Source organism: Physcomitrium patens, chromosome 23, assembly GCF_059467195.1.
Source record: "Physcomitrium patens ecotype Gransden chromosome 23, ASM5946719v1, whole genome shotgun sequence".
In the NCBI taxonomy this organism is placed as follows: Eukaryota; Viridiplantae; Streptophyta; class Bryopsida; order Funariales; family Funariaceae; genus Physcomitrium; species Physcomitrium patens.
In genome coordinates, this window is record NC_143432.1 from 10,414,924 (window position 1) to 10,437,236 (window position 22,313).

At 34.5% G+C, this 22,313-nt stretch overlaps 2 protein-coding genes and 1 long non-coding RNA gene across 6 annotated transcripts; all 3 read left to right on the forward strand.

Moving 5' to 3' along the window:
- The first annotated feature begins 3,356 nt into the window (after window positions 1-3,356).
- LOC112275631 (xyloglucan endotransglucosylase protein 7) lies at window positions 3,357-5,200 on the forward strand. Its single transcript, XM_024506169.3, has 4 exons — window positions 3,357-3,553; window positions 3,702-3,890; window positions 4,123-4,226; window positions 4,322-5,200. Exons 2-4 carry the CDS (start codon window positions 3,713-3,715, stop codon window positions 4,925-4,927), a joined length of 888 nt encoding a protein of 295 aa, XP_024361937.1. The 5' UTR covers window positions 3,357-3,553; window positions 3,702-3,712; the 3' UTR covers window positions 4,928-5,200.
- Window positions 5,201-15,055: 9,855 nt separating this feature from the next.
- Window positions 15,056-16,592, forward strand: LOC112275725 (uncharacterized). Of its 4 annotated transcripts, none has more exons than XR_016500392.1 (3): window positions 15,056-15,275; window positions 15,376-15,472; window positions 15,595-16,592. It is a non-coding gene; the product is annotated as an uncharacterized LOC112275725 (long non-coding RNA). The 4 variants fall into 4 exon arrangements; XR_016500391.1 differs by having other exon boundaries at window positions 15,081-15,275; window positions 15,818-16,592; XR_016500393.1 differs by having other exon boundaries at window positions 15,056-15,472; window positions 15,805-16,592.
- Window positions 16,593-19,121: 2,529 nt separating this feature from the next.
- LOC112275456 (protein CHLOROPLAST J-LIKE DOMAIN 1, chloroplastic) lies at window positions 19,122-20,494 on the forward strand. The gene has a single exon (XM_024505782.3). The coding sequence runs from the start codon at window positions 19,250-19,252 to the stop codon at window positions 20,222-20,224; it is 975 nt and encodes a 324-aa protein (XP_024361550.1). The 5' UTR covers window positions 19,122-19,249; the 3' UTR covers window positions 20,225-20,494.
- Window positions 20,495-22,313: the final 1,819 nt, after the last annotated feature.

A 22,313-nucleotide genomic window follows, 5' to 3' on the forward strand; every position in this document is an offset into this window, starting at 1 on the left:
GACCCTGCGAATCTCGTTTGGTGGGTGGGTATTTTGCCGAAAGTAGAGAGTTTATTCAAGGTTGGGTGCCGGTTCTGAAAGTGACCACCTACTATTGCAAGAGATGCGGAATGAACTACAGAAGCCGTAACTTGGTAATGAAGCAATCTCCGCTCCAGGTGGAAGAGATGCCAATTTCCAAAGACCGTAATTCGTATCGCAAAATCCGATCGGTTTAATTTGGTTCAATAGGGAGCACGCTTGGCTACCGAATGACCGATTCCGAAATCGGTCACTAACTGTTGGAGCTGGCGAGCCTCGGACGGTTTGCTTCGAACAACCGGGCCAGACATACCTCCCTTGCCAGCTCACGAATGATCTCGACCAAGGAGAGAAAAATTCTCCCCCTATTTCGGAATGAGTGAAGGTTCATTGAAAGACACCCTCAATAAATCTTTTCCAGTTGAGATTCTAAAATTCAAAGTCTTATCTGAAAATAGTTTAGGGAAAGTTCCCCGAGTTGTGCGACTACAATGAACTTTAGTTTCATCAAAGTCAACCAGTTACCAGTTGGTGAATTGGGCAATCCTTTCCTGTGATGGATATCACAGACTCTTGCAGTCTCCAGTTCCCAATCGTAATGAATGCAAAAATTTCCATCGATGAGAAGAATAAATTTCGCACAGTTACTGAAATATGCAAATTTTACAGTTTTTAACTGCTACATATCCGAAAATTATGACATTCTTCATCAGTTTTGTTTAGAGTGACAAACTGTAGTGCTGTCGACAGAATTTCGTATCTTTTCAACACATAAATTTATTGAATACAGCTACTCAGCTTGACCATGCGAATGTGAATTTATCGTCATGCCAATGGCAATATTCTAAAAAAATTGAAACATTAAAATCATCACAAATTGATCACCAAACACATATCGGAATTCTTTACCAAAGGCGTTTAAAACTCTTCATTAAAAATGTGTGTTCAGAATTCAACCTAAAAACATAATTAATAGATAATAGTAGAGCACATATCCGCGTTTTATGGTTGCTATAGTCAAGGTGGATGTATTTTGTCACGTCATGAAGCAAGTAAAAGTACTTGCCTTGTACTTTTTCCTTTTCTGTCGAAACTTCAACTACGGCACGTTGACTCTTAAAAATTACAAGATTTACTGGAGTAGGAAATTCACAGAACAACTCCCTCGCTGTAATTTGCTTTATCCTTTGATGCAGCCTGCGAATGTAAGTCACATTCACATTCACCTCATTCACGGTTCGAAACCCATTGTCTCATTTTCCAGCCAGCCGATTCTTCAGCAACTGAATTTAATAAAGTCGTCGTTTCATCTCACAAAGCTGCAAATTCTGAGCATAGTAACCTCTCGTGAACTTGAGAAGCTGACTTCTATTAAAAGTTTACGCATTAAACACCATTAGCAGATCCCGATTGGTGATTCTCTGCGTCTAAATTTACGTTACAAGCTTCTCCTCAAATACCCACTTCCAGTTCTTCAGGTCCATCTGTCCAAGATTCGATGCCTGGTTTGGAGTATGGTGTGTGTACAGTCGATTTGCAGGACAGCAGGACCTATTGCTTGTCAACCTGGGCATGAGTTGTACTTGAGCTGGATACAGAGTCAATTTGTGTCCAACTTTGCCATGCAGCAAGGTCAGTTGTTGCCAGCTGAGCAACGAGAGGGCTGGCCTAAACATTATTTCAGCGCCTCATAGCAACAGAGAAATCCACATTCCAACTGTTTTTTTACTAATCATAGGGTCAACCATTGCTTGTTGGTGTGCAACAGATCTGATGACATTTATGTCAATGAAAGTCACGAGACTTCGTCTGGCAATCTTTCGAACTCTTAGGCTGATTTTAAAAGCCTTCACAAACCAGCTCTGAAAGAATGCAATATGATCACGTTGAGAGTTTCTCAAATGTGGCATGCTGTATTGAGAGACGACGGAACCCGCGAAACAAGCGTGAATTGCTTTTGGTCGTTCCGTGAATCTTATCGGTCACCGCGTCGACAAGTTCCATGTAATAATAATAGACATGGCTGGCAAGGTTGTGATGGATGTCCTGCTTCGTGACAATGGATGCAAAGTGTCAAAGTCCGCTCTCGATTCAATCGCTGGTGCGTGGCTCCAAGATTGAAGCGCAAGCAACCATTGAGGTTCCAGCGATCTCATCACTGGAAAGCAATGCAATCATCCGGACATGTCAAGTTGATCTCATGGAATTTTGCGAACTCTTCAGGTCGACAGAGCTCTAGGAAAGTTCGTTACCTACTATCCCAAAAAATCGACCTTCTTCACAAGGCTCATGTATTCATATTTCTTTTTTTCTTATTCTATTAATTGTCACACAGCAGGTGCACCCTCCAGTGATACCAAAGGTAAGTAAATGGTATTCCACGATATTAGATCATATAAAAATAAGTGATGAATGAAGCATAATTACAAGACCAAAAAGTTATAATATGTTAGTTGCTAAGCTACTGTGTATGATTGTCTCCTCAAGGAGGAAGAAAATTCCACCTTCTGTATGATTTATATTGTCAAACTTTTAACATAAATTTTGCCCATCTATGTTTTGTTCCAACTCCAAAGCTGCAAATTTCCATTTGTCAACTTCTTTCAGTGAGGTTTGTTTCAGTGAGGTCCAGAATATTCTACTATAGAGTGGGAGGTAATACCATATTTCTCTTCTATCTTTCTCATCATCCCATTTCTTTAAATTTAATAAGAAATCATTGCTTTGCCTCCAACCTATCCCTAAGCACTTGTGTCCTCGTCGAGACTATATAGTATGAAACTGGCTGAATTCGCAAGGAATGTCTTAAGCAAAGATTGTTTGCTTAAATGAAAAATCTGACCACAGAACAGCTCTCATGGGGCCAATTGATAACTTATTTACTAGAGAGGTGAACGGATTCTATGCTATATTTTTGGCTTGGGGGAGGTCAACAAAAGAAGGTAGAATTGTTTTGGAAAGTCCAAAATCACAGAGTCGGGACAGGTCAGAGGTATCCTAAATGCCTGAGCTCTCCACACAATGCCAATCCTCTCTGGAAACTGCGATTGTTGCACATGGAGGTGAGGCTGGATTTACACACATTCAGCACTTCCCAGTTCACAAGCACTGTGTTCCATCAAACTTCGCTGTGGCTTCGACGAATCAGGTCCGGCAGGATGAATTCTCATGGGGTCATGTGACGTGTTCGCTGAAATTCAGGATCCTTTTTGCCGCGCTTTGAAGTGTAGATGGTGCGCATCCAACCCATGTCCTGCACTATCCTCGCAAGTTGCACAAGCTTCTGGCACTATGTAGTTCGCTGGACACGCACGATGATGGAGTGAAGCAGGCATTCAGCTGCAAACAGTGCAGCTTGTGCGTTGCAGTAAGTCGAGGTCCAGACACATGGTCTAGAAGACCACACGGACCCGATCTGGTTGAGCAGCGATTCGTTCCGGTGTACGTCGTGAAAGAGTAGGGATATTAATCGCAGGATAATCAGCGCATCTGTGGTGTTTAGTGTCTCACTCGGCCGGCTGAGTGGTTTCAGGTGGGACAGCTGAGGCAGTGTTTGGGGTTGTGTGTGTGGTTGTGCAGGCTAAGTTTTTGAAAGGGATGAGTGAGCACTCTCGGGAGGTGGGAGTCACATGTGCAGCAGTGATGTGGCGGATAGTAATGTGGTGTGTGTGCAACCGCAGGTTCCGCACAAATGGGATCAGTCCGGGGCAGTTCCGGATGGGTGGCAGCGGCGGTGATGTTGTGGCTGGTGGCGGGGGTGGCCGCTCGAGCGGACAGTATCAAGGACTTCAAACAGTGGTCGCCCCAGCAGACGGAGATGTATCCAAATAGAACCGGAGTGAAACTGATACTGAAAGACCCCAAAGCTAGTGAGTACTCGTGAATTGTCCGGCGGTGATTGAGAATTGAGAAATGAGAATTGGGTGTTGCGGGGCGCGGGCAGGGATACGGTAGCTGCGCGGAAACGAGTGGGATGTTGGGAGGCGTGGTTGTAGTGGTGTTTGCGGGAGGGGGGGGGGGTAGAGTGAAGTTTGCGGTTGCGGCGAGAATGGTTGCGGTGTTACTGATGAGCAAGGATGTGGTGACGGTTGTTGTGAACAGGTTACACTGGTATGGCATCGCCTCTGCAGTACACGTACGCTGCGAATGGGGCGTACATCAAGATGCCGCCTGGAGATTCAGCGGGCGTGGTGTCGACATTCTATGTGAGTGGGTGGTGGTGAGTTGGGTAATGTGGAGATTGCGAGAGTTGGGGGGAAGTTGTGGAGGTGCTGAGCAGTGAGTGGTCGGGTTGGTGCAGATGGCATCGTCGGGACCTAAGCACTGCGAGTTCGACTTCGAGTTTCTGGGGAACAAGCCGGGGATGCCTTACCTGTTGCACACGAATATCTTCGTGGATGGCGTGGGCGGGCGGGAGCAGCAAATTCGGCTGTGGTTCGACCCGAGGAAGGAGGCACACTTCTACAACTTCCAGTGGAACAAGGACCTGCTGGTGTTCTACATCGACAGCATGCCGGTTCGGATGTTCAAGAACCTGGAGAATGAGATTCCGGGGTTCAAATATCCGAAGAAATGTGCAATGGGAGTGTACCTGAGCGTGTGGGATGGGAGCAGCTGGGCGACGGACGGAGGGCGTGTGAAGTTGGACTGGGCGTCGGCTCCATTTGTGACGACGTACGACAGGTTCAAGCTGGCGGGATGCGTGGCGAAGAATGGTGACGCGGCGAGCATCGAGAAATGTCAGACGAGTTTCGCGGCGGCGCCCGGGGATCACGTGCAGAAGATGGGGCAGACGAAGACTCGGCAGCTGCGGGAGGTGAAGGCGAAGTACTTGCATTACAATTACTGCGACGACCGAAAGCGGTATCCTGTGGCACCTCGGGAGTGTGCGTACAATGTGTTGTAGACACATAGAAGTGGGATTAGGAGGGGGCGGGTGGGAGAGGCATTGGTTGGGAGAGTGGGGGGAAGGGTGTAAGTGGGATTGGTTTAGGAGGACGATTCTTTGAACGTAGGAGACGATGAATTGGTCGTCAGCTATGTGAGTATGCTTATCACAGGGAGGGGACTGACCGTCCGGGATACAGCAGAAGGGTGCGGAAAGCGTGATGAACGATCTCTCTGTCAATGTATGATTGAATAAATGAAGCTTCTGAACCGAAGCAGGATTTTGTAGGAATTGTTGTCCGTGTGAGGTTTTGTTGCGTGGCGTTCGAATGTGAGGCTGTTGGCGTGCATGAATGTTGGCGGAGTGGGGAATGTTGTAGCGGAGAGGGAATGAGTTGTGTCCATGTCGCCGTCGCTAATGTATGGCAGAAGTATGGAACAAGTTCGTGGTGGGGAATGATTTATATAGGTACGCACTATGAGTGTACTGAGCTGATGGTGTCGGTCTATAAAAATACTTAAGTCTAAATTGAATTGAAGGACACGCCAAAGATTAAAGTTGGAGTCGCTGAAGCACTTGTCAACAGTGCAGGAGTTATACGGTAGTATAACAGAACGCAGAATAGTATTGGTGAATGATAACAGTTGAAAGGAGATGAAGTAACCTTAAAGATCTATACAGAAAAGAGTGTAATTAGTAATTGAAATCAGTGCCATATGAATTGTGTAATCGGTTTTTAAATAGTATGGAATATTCTGTTACTATTGAAGGACGGAAATGGAAGTTTTGTCTTAATTCCAATTCCTCATTATCCAATCAGCATAATTCATCTCAGAAAACTTGAATATTTGTAATTTATTTTATTATTATTATTTTTTTTAATGCAATATAATAGAACAAATCATCTAACTTGTCCAAAGTACTTTTCCATAAAAATTACTGATAGGAACAAAAGAAATAATATGATAATACTACTACTACTAATAATAATATTAATGAATCTATCAAATGAACTTTTTTCATCCAAATCAATCACTGGATCACTGTGCATATATCAGGTTCAGTATTATAAACAGATTACTCTTTTTTGTGATTGCATTGAGTTGTATGAAAATATTCATAGCATCGCAAATTTAGATTGATTAAAGTGGATCAAAGTGCTTCTATATATGTTTACATGTTGTGTATATGTGATAATTGTTTGCATTTACCTATGATGAGTTGGTGAAATTCAATTGGTTATAGGCCTCAATTACACTGCTGCATTATGCAAATTTTTGTCTATCTAAACTAGTTTTTATTGCATCGTCGATTGCAATTTTGCAACTTGGTGTTATTCTTTGTTATCAATTTCAATGCATTTGGAGTTCTTTAGTGACTTCCAAGAGCACATTCTAGATAACTATGACATGCTCAATTTCTTCATCAAAATGTTGTGGGGAATGTTGTAGCGGAGAGGGAATGAGTTGTGTCCATGTCGCCGTCGCTAATGTATGGCAGAAGTATGGAACAGGTTTGTAGTGATTTCCTGGATCGCTTTTCAGGCGACCTTCATCACTTTCAGATCTTAATCAAATGGCTCGTTCGCAACCAAACAGGAACCTCGAAATTTCAGAATCAAAACGCTAGACGAGATGTAACAATTATTGTCTTCTTGGGCATTGGTGGCAAGAATGCCAGCACGTTTTTCAAGAAAAACTCAATTGGCCGTATTCTTCACAAACTGGATTTTAAACTCAAGCTGCTTTTGCTGAGTGATTAGGCTCTATTCAACCAGTCTTTTAGCAAGAACATTCATACCCCGAAATAGATCATTATTCTACACTTTCTGCTACAGATACTCATGATGATTATCAAGATTTCATTAATTCTTACGAACATGACCAGTCTTCATCTGAGCTGCCATAGTCTGAAATCACCCGTGCCTACAATTCCTGATATATGTGTGTTCAGTGATGAGTTGTGCGTACTGAAACAAAGACAATATGTAATTTAATTTATTTCCGCCTTGTGATTATCCAAAAGCATTTGAATCAAACATTTTTTTTCAAAGTTAAAGAAACTTTTCTATGATGTATTGAAAAAATGTTATTCATTTGAGTCACTTATCCAGATTGTGTTATTATACTGTTCATGGTATATTTATTAAATCAACGCATGGGCTTAAGTTTGTCCAGTAACTTTGGAACTTGGGTGAACTCAGAGGTGAACTAACTGTCATTGTGTTCAGATTTGATTTCGTTCATACTTTTTCTGTAGAAAATGCTTGCTCTTTTCTTCGGCGAACTTTTCTGCGGAGAAATTATTTGTATGTTGAAAAGCTGGTTAGTGGGAATGATATTGGGGGCATACAACTTGAAGCTGCTCAGGACCCGTCTTTGGTGTACAACCGTATACGCTGTAAGTTTAATTCATTGTCATGTGATTAATAAAAGAATGTATTTTTCTGACCCTGTACTGCCGATGTTTTCTTTTTCTTTTTTTTTCTTTTTTTCTATTTATTCAGTCTGAGGTGAGACTATCTGCTTGTACAGTCAAACGCTTTCTTGTTTTAGGGCATTTTCTGAGTTGCAATCTTCCAATCTCAGCAGATCTCAGGGATGCGTCATGGTACTTATGGTTTATTAAGGTGGTTGCGAGACAGTGCAAATTCTAAAAGCTGGTACTTGGAACAGACCTGCGTAATTCTGGAGTAATTCTGACCATGGCTCGAGGTGACCGATGGCTTCATTGTATGTATTTACTGATTTTGATTCTATGAAGTTCCTATGCATTTCTTCTTCTTCATGTTTGAGTGTTCTAATTTCCTCCCAAGCGCCGCCGCAAGTGGATCAACAGTTCCCCATTTTACAAAGGTGCAATGGTTTCCTTAGAATCAATTCAAGCTTGCTGCTGCCAAATTCGTTGAAGAGATCAATGTCCTCTTCACAAAACCATCTAAGTGCCTGTACGCCTTGTTCCTGAGAGCAGTTTCCACCTTGCTATTCACTGCGGACACCCATCCGCAATGCAAAAACTCACTTTCAACCAATAAAAGCTCAAGAGAGAAAATCTTGAACACCACCACGCGGATCTCATATTTTTGAATCTGAGGGGTGGTGAGAGCCCGCTCAGAACTCCAAACGTTTTGCTAGACCGAGATGAATGACTTACCAACCACATTAATGAAGACTTCTGACGTGCTTGCCGACGCAAATGTGCAGAGAGTTCAGATGAACTTGTGAGTAGAAGTTCAATGAAGGGGATATGTCCTGATGATAGTGGAGGCTTAACTGTTACAGTGGAGGACAAACTTGGACCAAGTAGTAATAGTAGATCAGGTACAGGCAGGGAAGGTCTTGCAAGTCTTTCTATCTTGCTCTCATGAAACTTGATGACTCGTGAGATGTGTTCAGTTATTGTTGCAAAGTCCTTTCGTCAACGCTAGCGATAACAATGCATCTGTAGCTCTTAGTGCTGCACAAATCTCGTCGCCGAGACAGGGCACGAACTAAAGCCTCTCTACATGATTTTCGAGGTGTAGAATTAGAGCCTGCAAATGGAGGCAGTCTTCGGTGTTCCGCTGGTTCGGCCGAGCACTGACGTTGAGGCGCCAACATCAGTGACAATCTATTTGTGAACAAAAAAGTGCGAATTGTCGGTTCATATCAAAGTGCCGCCACGGGTATGTTATAGTTTGCCAAGTGATATATTTATTTATTTATTTATTTATTTAATTGGATTTTTACATCTAATTGACATTGTAAATTGTGACTTGAATTAAATTTTAGGAAACTGAGCCTAGTTTATCTAAACTACTAGTGGTCTATAAGTTTAGAATTTCCAGCCCCAAATTGTCAACATGATAGTGTAAAATTTGCTAATTTTTTATTTAATGCCAAAAATTTTAGCAAAATTGAACTTATTCGTGTCTAATTTTGGTTTGTCAAGATAAGCCTTGATCTTGATTTTAAATGTGTAGTATTTGATTTTTTATCTGATTTTTTATATTTATTTTTTTAAGGTTTTTCTTACAAAAAAGAAGTGTATGATAGGTTTGGATATTATAAATGTAAATACAAAGAAAGACAACTTTGATCCTGACACCCTTGACATGTTGATATAAGGACAATAAAAAACTATATAACCTGAGACAAACTTGTGTAGGTTTTATACTATATTGTGCATAATAATGTCACTTTTTGGCACACTTGAGTTTCAACTATAATCATATTGGATCTAAATTCAATAATGTTTTTTTGTCATATACATTTTATTCCACCTTTATGAGAAGATTAACTTGAATGTAGGATTTATTTCAATCCTTTTATATGTGACTCTCCATATAATTTGTCTATCTTTGATGAGAATTTTCTACATAAGGTTTTTAAATTGGAAATCATACTATATCTGAAATTCATAAATAAATTTATATTTTTAAGTCAAAATTTTTTACATACACAAACTTCTTAATAAAAACTAAATAGTGGATAATCTTTCAAATTATTTATGTAAAAATAATTATCTTCTATTTAAATATTTTCTATATATTCTATTTTAAGAAAAAATTAACTTTTATATGATTGATATAACCTAATTCCAATTATATTTGGTTTGTGCCTGCTTATAAAATCTATACAAGATAGTCTCTTATTGTAAAGAAAGCATTGAAGATAATTATTATCGATTTGAGAACTAAATCATCTTTTTCATTCATTTACAACTATTTTTTTGTATTTCATAAGCCAAATAAGCTTAATTTCTTTATAATCTTATGTTTGAAACTAAATATTATGCTATTTAAATAACAAATGAAGTTTTAGAATAGAATTCTATTTGATAGAGTCAAATTTATAAAATAATAGATTACTACATGTTAAAACTTTGTCTATTGTTATTGCAAATATTAAAAATTTAACTTATGATAATAAATAATATCTATTAGGATAAAAAAATAAAAAATAAAAAATAGAATCATTGATTATTTCAAAGAAGATTTTATATTTTCATCTTGATTATTTTTAAATATATTTTTTGAAAAGATTCTTACAAAAATTAGAAATACTTCTACTTAATATTTTGGTTAATTTAAATGAAACTAATTTTAGTTAATTAATTAATTTTTATCATAAAATGATATTTTTGACTATGCATTTATACTATATATATATATATATATATATATATGCATAATATATTTTCTATTCTTTTATATTAAATAAAAAGTTAAAATATAATCATTTTTGAAGTTGTATAGTTACATCTAATTATTGAATTAAAAATATGTAATATATATTTTTATCAATTAGAATTAAATTTTTAAAAGATTAAAGATTAATGAAATCCAAAAATATATATCTTAAGGATTTACTTTATAAAATATTTTAATTTATTTTATAAAATATTTTGATTTATTTTAGTATTAAAATTAGATAGAAATCATTATATAAATCTTTTATGTTTTGAAGATATTGAGTAAAATGAGGAATTTTTTTTTAAATAAATGTATTCCTTTATGAATGAAAATATCAAGTTCCATCAAAATAACATATTATAAATAAAATAAAAAGAATTTTTGGTTATATAGACAAATAAATAATATCATTGATGCTTAATCTTTATTAATTTTTTGCCAATTTTTGGAATATATACTCTACTTATAATTAGTTTAAATAAACCTTATAATGGTTTAGAGTATAACATTTAGTTATAATGAATTTGGCTAGAAGAGCTTTAATTCTATTTTTAAGCTCCATTACAATTAATCTCCTTTGTTCTTTAGGTTTGCAACATATTAATTATTCAACTTTGTATTATGTCAAAATTTTCATATTAATTAAAAAAAATAAATATAGACCTATATTTAATTTTTTTAAATAGGTTTTAAGATACTAGTTCATATTAAAAAAATATTTAAAATATAAATATATATTATTAATAAGCCATATAAAATATTAAGATTTTAAGCCATATTTAATTTTTTAAATTAATATTTAAATTAATATTTAAATCTACTAATTAAAATATCATAAATATTATATATTTTTATTAATAATCTAAAATAATTACAAAAAAAAATTATTTAAATTATTAATCAAAGTCCATGTTTTACAAATAATCTTAGTCCACAAGAGCTTTATTGTTTTTTTAAATTTCTATTATGTTGCAAATTTAGACCAATTTGTTTCTGGTCTTGAAGCAAAACAAAATTCAGGTATAGTCTTAATTAAACTATATTCATTAGATTTATCATCATTTCTAGTAATAAGAACTAATATTAATAAATTAAAAAATAATTTATAAAATAATTATAACTTAAAGCTATTATTTTTTATATTCATATACGTCTTATAGTTTAGAAATAATAAATGAAATTTTATTTTCTTATAATATTTAAGAAAATATTAAAATTAATATTACAAAGTTTTTTATTTTATTTTAGAACAGATTTTAGGCTCTTAATTTTTCCTTTCTTCAAACTTGCTTAATTTATTTTGAATAGATTTTAAACTAAATTACATAACTTTACTTTGAAAGTATGTTTGGAACTTGTTGCATATCTCTATTATTATATCTTGAAGTTCTATAATTTGATTTAATCTTTTAAATGTTTGATTTTTGTTAGTTTTTTATAAAAATAAAAAATATTATTATTTTACTTATATAATATTATTTGGATTAAGCAAGAGCTTATATAGCTTGAATTTATTTCAAAATTGTTAAATCTTTGAATTATAATATATTTATTTTATACATAAAAATTCTTAGTAATAAATTTTGTATATAAATAAATAATTCTATTAAATAATAAATTGATAAAATAATATTACATTAATAGATGACATTAGATATGAAGATGTTTATGGAATAAACATAGATAGCACTTAAAAGCATGATCTAAATGATATAACAGATGAAAGTAATCTTAATCCATTCTTATACTTCAAACAAACTTCTAATTGCCTTACAACAAGAAGTAAATGTGGCAATCTATCTTCAAATCTCAAATAATTGATAAAGAAGTCCTACCAAACAATTCTATATTCAAGAGATGGATTGCAAAATTATGGATATATCACTTGAATATAAAGAATCAAAAATAATTAAAGTAGTTATCTCTTTAACAAATAATGAATTGTCTAATTACAAGACATTTGTAATACAGTATCAAGACATTCTATTCAAAGTAGTCTATAACTACACTCTATTGATCTAAAGCTCAAATGTAATTATACAAAAAGAAAGGAAAATGAATCCCAACTTATAAATGATGGTCAAAGTAGAATTTGAAAAAAAATTATAAGTGGAATTTATTCAACCAAAAGAAATTATGGATTAGGTCATACTTATGCTGTTGGTTAAGAAAAAAAATGGCAAAACTTTGAGTATGCATTGACTACATGAAACTTAATAAGTGCACTTAATATGACCACTTTTCACTCACTTTTATGAACATTATTCTAAAAGAGGTAGTAATAAATGAATTATAAATCTTTATAGATGAATATTCAATTTATAATCAAATTTTTATAGCACCTAAGAATCACCATACAATAACTTTCCCTACACTTTGAAATACATTCATTTATATTGTTGTGCCTTTTGGACTTTATAATATTCATGCAACATTTTAAAGAGCCATGATATATGCATTTTCAGATTTGTTGCACAAGTCAATGATTGTGTCCATTGATGACTTTAGCACCCAATCATCTAAGATAACATATCATGCTTGTGTATGGGCAAGTTTTTAACATTGTGGAAAGTTAAGAATTAACCTCAATCTTAATGAAAAAAATTTATCAATTTACAAAGACGTCCAACTTAGCTATATGTTATTTAAAAAGAATAGAAAATCAAATTTAGAAATATGAAGGTAATTATAGAATTAACTTCACTTTCATATATAAAAGAAGTTCAAAGAATCCTAGGCCACATAGGTTGGTATTAGGAGGTGATATACAATTATGCTATTATCCCCATGCCTATTACTAGACTTTAACAAAAAGATATAAAGTTTAAATAGACTAAAGAATGTCAATATGTCTTTAAAATACTTAAGAAAATGATAAGTATACATTTTGTTTTAAAACTACATAACTAGACATTGCTACTTGCATGTGTTTTGTGATGCTTCATGCATAGCAGTATGAAGTATTTTGTACCAATTTATAGATGAAAAAATAAAGGACTACTCTATAGCCTCTACCAATAGATAGTTAAATCTAAATGAAAAGAATTAGACCACCACTAAAAAAAAGTATCCGATTATAGTGTTTTGAATTAAAAAAAATATAGACATTACCTTCTCCTGCAACTTGTAGTATTTTTTGTAGACCACGTGGCTATTAAATATCTTGTAAAAAAAGACTTGATTGATAGAATTACAAAGTGAATCCTTCTATTGAAAGAATTTAACTACATAGTATAATATAAGTCCAAAAAAATATATAAGCAAGTTTACCACTTATCACAATTATTAGAAGCAATCAGGATAGCTTCTATCAATGACACATTAATTAATGTAAGCTTATTTATTATCTCAACTATTTCTATTTGACATGAATTTATTATAAAATTTCTAATGGCACAAGCTTTATCTTTCCAATTGTCAAAGATTAAATATTAAAAAAATTCCATTAATAATAGATACTTTGTCATAGTAAGAGTCAAGTTATATTAATAAAGAATAGATAGGATGTTGAGTTATGTATGAAGGGAGAAAATATTCCAACCATCTTTTTAACATGCTATGATAGGCTACTTCTTTAAAAACTTGATTAGTCAAAAAATACTTAGATCATATTACTACTATCCTATTTTATTTTAAAACATCCATAAGTACATGAAGACATGTGATGCATGTCAACAATATGCTAGAAACAATCTTAAAATTAACTTATTTCTTTATGTATTCTTATCTTTAGTTCCATTTGAAAATTGAGGCATTGACTATAAAAAAGATTTTTATTCAAATTCTATTAGTGAGATGAAATAACTTATAGTAACAATTGAATACCACACTAAATATACTAAGACTAAAGCAATTAAAATCAATAATGCCAAATATGTGGTTAAATTCCTATGTGAACAAATCATCACTTATTATGGATGCCCAAAAATCTTGAGTAATGATAGAAGCAAATACTTTTTAAATAAAGTAAAATATGACTTAACCTTAAAATTTAGAACTAACTATATAAAGACTATATCCTACCATTCCTTGGCTAATGGTCATATAGAACATCTTAATCAAACCTTGATAAAAATCCTTAAGAAAACTATCACTAATTTTAAGAGGGATTGAAATATTAAGTTCCCAACAATCTTGTAGCTTATAAGACCACTTGTAAGATAACAACTCAAGCTATCTTTTTTCCTTAACCTATGATATAAAAACCAATTTATCTGATGAATTTAAAATCCCTTCCTCTTGAATTATTTGGATAGAAAGATTGTCTGATAAATAGTACTTAATAGACCAATTAGAATGTCTAGAAGATTTGAATGAAGCAAAAAGAAAGATTATAGAATACATAGAGGCTTTATAAAGAAATAAAGAAATAAATAAATAAAACCTTTCACAAAAAGTAAAAGCTTAGGACTCTTAGATAAAATACTAACATCACTAACAGATTACTTTTTACATTAGAATAGTAATTTAAGAAAATTCTTTTGGATTCTTTTCCTTTGCAAATTGACCCATATGGTCACCATATGTGAATCATTGATATGACTCTTTTGTATTTTTAGAGTAAAAATTGCACTTATAGTGCCAAAAGTACAATTGTTAGGTGAAATTAGTATGGGAAATTTTAGATGAGAGGAAATTAAGATTAGTTATTAGAAAGAGACTCCTTGTAGGAATTGCAAATTTAGTTTGCATGGATAATTTTATTCTATTAGTGTAAAACTTCTTATTCTTTCTTACTGTGACAATAAATATATATATATATATATATATATTAAATGGTTGATAGATCAATCAAGGATGTTCATGAACAACTAACACTCAATGAAGAACTCAAGGGATTGAAGAGCGTATCATCTCTGGCTGCACAAAATATGGAAGTGAGGGCTCCATTGACTTCAAATTTCGAGAATGGGCCATCTCTAATTGACACCCTTCGAGTGGTTTCTTATTTTGCCAGGACCACTGCACTGGCTAAAAAATCCAAAAATTACGAAAGGAGGCTGTCGAGAGGAGTATGGCGGATTCTGTCTGGGTCTATCTTTTTGCTTTTTTCCTACCTTGTTTTTGCTTCGTTGTGTGGCGGCGATGTCGCTAGGTTGACCAGTGCTGCCTCGTTGTAGTTGTTGCCTTGCAAAAAGGTTGCTGCTGGAGCAGCGCAAGATCTTTGTTTTGCTCTCGCATTAGATTCCTGCGGTAGGTGGCGGTTTTTGTTCTGCACCACTACTTGTTCTCCTTGGGTTTTTGGTCGATATCGACATCAGCTCTTGCTCCATTTTTTTTCTTTGTGTGGCAGTTGTTGTCAACGCTTCCCGAGCTAGTGTTCACGCTGGTGTTCGTGACTAGTGGCAGCTATGTGCTGGTGTGGAGTTCCATTATCTCTTCATGCGACGGTAAGCGTTGGAGCTACGAGGCGGTGCTGCCATTCTTATTGTCCTTCTTTTGCTGGAAGTGAATTCATGGTGTTAGAAGCTAACGTGAGTTGTCAACGTTGATTTGGTGAATGCTACTTCAGCTCGCTTGTAGGTGTCCAGTAGCATTGGGCGGATCTTGGGCAGTACGATGGTTGTCGACAAATCCTGGTTCTTCTTCGTAGTGTGCGGCTGTAGCAGAGAATCTTGTTCCAGTTTCGTTCTCTGTGGTGTTCTCCATGTGATTGGAGTTCCTGGTTTCAATCTCTCTCGCAGACGTCTCGATGTTTGTTAATGGCTCTTGTTAATGGTAGCTGGGTTGTGAAGAGCCGTTGTGATTGATCAACGCGTGGTCGCGTGGAGATTTGACGTTGAGGCTAGACAAGCTGTTGGTGAGCCGAGCTACTGTGCTCAACAACATCAAGAACAGAGTAGGCGTGGGCAAACGGAGCCCTTCAGTGGACGAACAATTGGCTGCAACGTTCATGGTGGAAGAGTTAGTAAGAAAGGCGGAGCTGTTCCTGATTGCGGGTCCTTATTTTCTTTGACTTTTGTTATTGCCTCGTCACAAGCGTTGCTTTGGGGTCAACCCTCTTAATCAGCTCGAATGATGTAACTTGGCTTTCAAGACAAGCTCACCAGTCCTGGTGGTTGGAGATTAGTGTGTTAGAACCCTGCTATTTGAGTGGTGACTGTTGTATGGGAGTTGGATTGTATCCAGTGAGAGCTTGCATCTGAAGGACTTTTATCTCGATATACATCGAATCCTACGAATCCTTCAAATCCTTTTTTTATATAAAAATCTTACGTCTAGGTCTTACAATTTGCAACAAACCTTAAGTGTTGTTAACCACAACTCTTGGTGTGACAAAAGAGGGTCTATGTAGTATGGTTTGAATGTGTGTTGTTGCTACATTAAGGCTGGTTATTTTAATGACACATCTTTTAAGTCACCTTCCAATGCCCATGCCTTCATTACTACCATAGGTCGGCATCCCTTAGACCTTCATATTGTAGCCGCAGTCTCTTTAATATAACACTTTGGTTATATTAAGTCCAAGTGCTTTAATTATTTGACCAAAAAATAAAGATGTTTCAAAAATGGTGGTTGCTACAATTCAAATTCTATCTTCTCTTAGCATTTTGTTATGAATCCTCTCAAGAATTTTAATCCATATATCCTTTAGCAATGCTTGTGGTGCCTTAGAATTCAAATCTTTTAAAATAAATGATTTGAATAACCTAACTTATTGTTATTGTCACACATTTCCAATTTGTAGATTCAATTTATTAGTTGCACCTCTTCACACTTCATGTTGTGCTTGTAATATAGTAAATAACCTAGTTCATTCATATGACATAAATAATCATTGCATGTTTTATAAAATAATATTAAGAAAAAAAAAAAAAAACTTGTTTATTATAGGATAATCTTTGGTCTTGAATAGAGCTATAACTAATGCCAATTTAGCTTCAATAGTCTTCAAATTAAAATCATCCTCATTTTCATACTTATTGCTATTTATGTTTTTTTTAAAAATATATATATTTTGCTCCATGCACCTTTTCTTTTCAATTATTATTATTATCTTTAGCATTTTCCTTAAGTCGCTTTACATTGGCTAGTCTAAACTCTAGATAAAAGGTCTAATATTTGATTGCATAGTAGATTAAAGATTTACAATCTAAGAAATATTTATTCTTAGATTGATTAGGCTTGGTTTTTTCTATCTCTTTTTGCCTATTATATGATGATATGTTTATTACTATCAAAAATAGATTTATTCTTATATAGGGTTTTAGATGTTCTTTTTATTATAGTCACAATAGTATTTTTTCTTAACAAATTAATTGCAATTGAATTTGTGGTCAAAAAATAATCCTAAAGTAAATAGATTGTTAGACAATAAGCTCAATATTATAGCCTTGATCAATTCTTTGAGCTCAAAGTTAAGAATATTATATAAGTAGTGGATTGCTTAAGAAATGGTAACTCTTTGAGTACTTTTGACCAATCTCTATAATTGATTATAAAAATGAAAATAAGTTTCTTTATCTTTTAATTAAAATTATTAGAGTTTTAATATTTTTTCAAAATATTAGCCTTAATAAATAAATTTAAATACCTCAAAGAAATTTAAGATATGATTGAATTTAGGTTTTTGTTTATCACCTATAAACTTCACATCTAAATTTATCTTTTCATCACTTGTCAAACTATTACCACCAACTTTGTGTCCTTCAATGTGCATTTGTGCTTGAAATAAATTCTTGAAGTTTGGTGCTCAATAATTCTTAAACTCTTCAATTTTTGAAACATGTTTGGCTTCAAATTCTAAATAATTGTGCATAAGGGCATCTTCCAAATATCTGAGGAGTGTTTGCCATATACTACAAGGATTATACATTGATCTTCTTTTAGTTTGGTAATTACATCATATTCCAAATTTAATGATAAAATTATCAAATCTAATTGTGCCTACCATTACAAAAAATCTTCTTAAGCCTTTGATAGTTCCATAAGTACAAGTCAAGTCTTCATCACTCTTGTAATTTATTGTAGATCCACTACCTTCTTCTTCTAATAAGAAATGGTCAAGTTCTACTTTGTGTGAATTTAAATCTCCTACAAATTCTACCTCTTCTTTTGCCATCACTTGATCAAGCAAATAGATCTTCAAGTTGCAAATCTATGTATAACAAGAAAGCACATATATTATATTATATAGATAATAAATTCTATATTCTATAAGAATATTTAATTGTAGTTAATTTTTCTAGTGTCTTTTGTGTTTTTATTAATATAATAGAAGTAAATTTGAAATTCTTATTTAATGAATAAAACAAAAAAATCCTCTTTCCAACCAATTGATCTAATCTAAAAGATAAGCTTACTTTGATATACAATAGATACATATAATTTCAGCATTAGTCTTTGTAGATTTTTTTAAATAATCAAATTCTATCCAAACAATTTTCATACAAGAGCATTACTAAACTTCTGAGTAACATATATATATATATATATATATATATATATATTTTCATTGGTTTTAGTATTAGAGATACTACATTGTAGATCAAGTATGTCTTTATTACATTTAATGAACTTAAAATGATTTATGAGTAATATACCTATCAAGTTAATACAATATTATATCAATAGTTTAAAAAATCTGAAAATATAAAATAAAATCATTATAATTATTAATAGTATCAATAAAATCATAAAAGAATGTGATATCTAGGTGTATTAATTCTTTATTTGTTAAGAATGATTTTAAAAAATAAAAATAAAAATAAAAAAATCTCCTTAGTATTCTTTGCTTTAAATTATAAACCAACAAGTAGCTTCAAACTAATATTAGTAGAAAATTTTCTAGGTCCACTCTAAGAGAAGGAATACAATGATACCACATCATTTAAAGAGTGGGTTTGCTTTCCTTTGTAATCAGCACCAAGGATAAAAACAACTCTCCACATGCAAACAAGCCCTAGTAGTGACTGATTGGGGTTGAGAAGAATGGGAATGCAATCAAATTTGTACACGTGGCATGTGGCCATTGGCGGTATAATGTTTTAAATAAGGGAAGGGAAGGCTTGGAGCAGAGCTGGACGGGGGAGGGGGGGGGGGTTTAAGGCAGCAATTTCTGGATAACGTCCTGCCCAGAGAGAGAGCGCGCAGGCAGGGAGGGGCTCATAACATTGTTTTTCGGGAGGATTGCGTACTCCATTTGTCTCGCAGCAACCGGATCAGCTATGGCGTCTCATTGCTGCTGCCCCAGGCAGGTAGTCTCAAACTCCGTCACCTCCCAATCCTCGCTTTTTTCGCCCTTAAACCACCGTCGTATTGCTCCCCCAGCTGCGAGGACCCATCTGTTGTCGTCGCTTCGGAATCAGGGGTTGAGTACCGTTTCTCTGACGGGGTTGAGGGTTGAGGGAAAGGCCTCGGAGGCGAGAAGATGGAGCACTCGCGCCAGTGCGGCGGGGATGGGAGCAGGCGCGGGCGGCGGCGAAGCGATGGGAGAGAACGAGAGCCCGTATCTAATACTGGGTGTGAGCGCATTGGAGAAATTCGAGGTAATTAAGGCTGCCTATGGAAGGAGGCGCAAGGATGCGGAGAAGAGAGGGGATGATGCGACCGTAGAGCGGTTGGATAAGGCCTATGACAGGATCATGATGATGCAGCTGTCGAACCGGAGGAAGGGGATTTCGTTTGGTGGAGTTGGAGTCTCCAAGGAAATCAAGTATGCGGACAAGCGGTCGTGGTTTCCATGGGGGCCCAAGAAGGCGGTCGTGGAAAAGAACGACATGCTGATCAATCTGGGTATTGCAGTCCTCCTCACGGCGTGGTGTGCGGTGCTCGGAGGGCAGACCGACTGGAAGCCCCTCCAGTTCATGATATTTGGCTACATTTTCCGCATCTTTACCAAATTGGGAGAGTTTGATGCGCCGGCTCCAAGCTCCTTTGTAAGCGAGGACGAGGAGGGAGAGGAAGGTGGCGCTGCACCGGAAGACACCGGCCGGAGGCTCAGAAATGGGAAGCGGTTGCTTCGAACTCTAGGGTTAGTCTTCAGTTGCGTTGCCTTCGCGTCTCTTGCGTACACGGGGACCTTGAATGCATACGAGTATTTTCTTCAGTATGTTCCAAGGGTTTTGATGGGAGCCCAGGAGCTTTTTGTCACCGGAGTCACTGCAGTTGGCCTCTTCATCATGGCCTCCTTCTACCGATGACCAAGGGGGCTGTAAAACAATCAGATATGACTTTGTATCAGGACAGGATACTTACGGAAGAGTTTTAGGAGATAGCAAAATGAACTGCAACGAGAATTTTGTCGAATTTCTATTAATAATAAAAAAAGGGTTTAGGGTTTAGGTTGCGGAGATTGAAAGAGCTTCTGAGGTACCTGTTAGGTAGGGATCCTGTAATCTGTAAGTAATACTGGCCTTTGAGGATTGATGCGGTATAAGCTACACAGATTCATGGTAGTTTTGAATTGTGGATATTGTGACGTGAACTACCATGTTGAGTCTGTTTGCATTGATCATCTCTTCCGTTATCTGTCTTCCTGTTGTTGGTTTGTTACCGTGTAGGCTGCTAAATGAATCATCTCAAGCACAGAAGCAGCTTGAGCAAGGCAAGAATTCTGTGTTGACAAGAGTGCCGACGATCGTGTTGTGACTGCCTTTGCCGCTGCCATCAATAGCAACAAACCGGACTGAAAAAGAGGCATTTCTTTTATTTATTTTTGTATGCTTGTTTCTGATTTTAGTGCTTTTTGTATCATTATATCTCTTCTCTTCCTTGTGAGATAAAGGGCTACTTCTCATCTAAGCTTGTGTTATACACTAAGCATTGGCAGAGTGGTTAGTTGATGTCGTAGCACTGGAAATTCTAGATATGGATTAAGCTACGGATCATGCTTGTATGGTTCGGTTTAGTAAAAGTAACAGTTTTACATGTTAATATTTTAGAAACCCTCAAAATTTCTTCTTGGTTATAATAACAGGATCCTGGAAGTTTCAAACAACTTATCTAAATTTTTGAAATCTAGAAACGAAGTTCCTAAGTGATGTCCCCTTTTTCTTATTTTTAAGAAGTAAACTGAGGTTTTAAATGCTTTTAAGCATTCAATAGATTCATTTAAATTTGCCATTCCATAAATGGAGAAAGCACTTCAGAACATTTTTGAAACCTGTTTCTTTTACTACATGAGTAATGAAAAGATTTGTAAAGCAGTCGAATGATATCAACTTAAATAATCTAAGACTCGTAGGTTGACTTTTTCTTGTGTGAGGTGAATTCTAGTTCTATCAAGTCTTTACTGGTCCAATTGAGCTTTAGATGAGTGTCTAGCAAAGTTTTTAATCCTCTAACAAGGCATGAAGTGAAATCACAGAATTTAATCATGCATAATATGTGTTTAATAGACTGTATACGATGTACAATTCAACATAATAAAAAATTGGAGAAAAATTACAGTAAATTGATGTTAAACATACAATATTTAATCTGAAGATAACAAATGTTGTAACCATTTGGAAATCTGTGTATTTACCTAATTATTGTATTACTAATAAGTAAAATGTAGGTAATAGAATTCTGTAAGACTCTTTGTAAATTGCATGATCACGACAATTGAAGATAAAAACTTTATTATTGTAATTTAAATGCTAATTACTAGCAATAACCAGCATAATCTGTTATTTTTTTGTAAGCAATTAATAATAAAACTATTATGATACTCATTCTCTTAGGTTTTTATCCTACACTTATACCATATTATTAATAAAAATCAATTTAATAGTAATATTATGGTAGTAATTTTGTGTCTTAAAGTTGTAAAATTAAAGAGTAATTTATTTGCAACATTTTTCAATTTCTGACATATAAAGTTTTTGGGTATCATTTTTATTTGAAATATAATTTCATTATTATTAAATCATAAATTTCTATGTATTTTTTAAACATTATAATAAGTTTTAAACTTATAAGCCTCCTAAATTGATATTAGATTTTTTAAAAAATATTTATTTATAATTTCAGATTATGAATATTTTTAAAAAGATTATGTTATATCATTGTATATTATAGTTTATGTGTTTAAGATTTTTAAATTCAAATATTCAGTGGATTTTTTAAAACCTTCATATTAATATATTCATTGATTAATATATACTTTATTTTAAATATTTTTAATAATTTAGTGTCATAATTATTATCGTTTAAAAAACATAATGATTTATAATTTATAGTAATTTTTTTTACAAATTTCAATTAGAATACTCTTAATCAAAATAAATAAATAAATAAATAAATAAA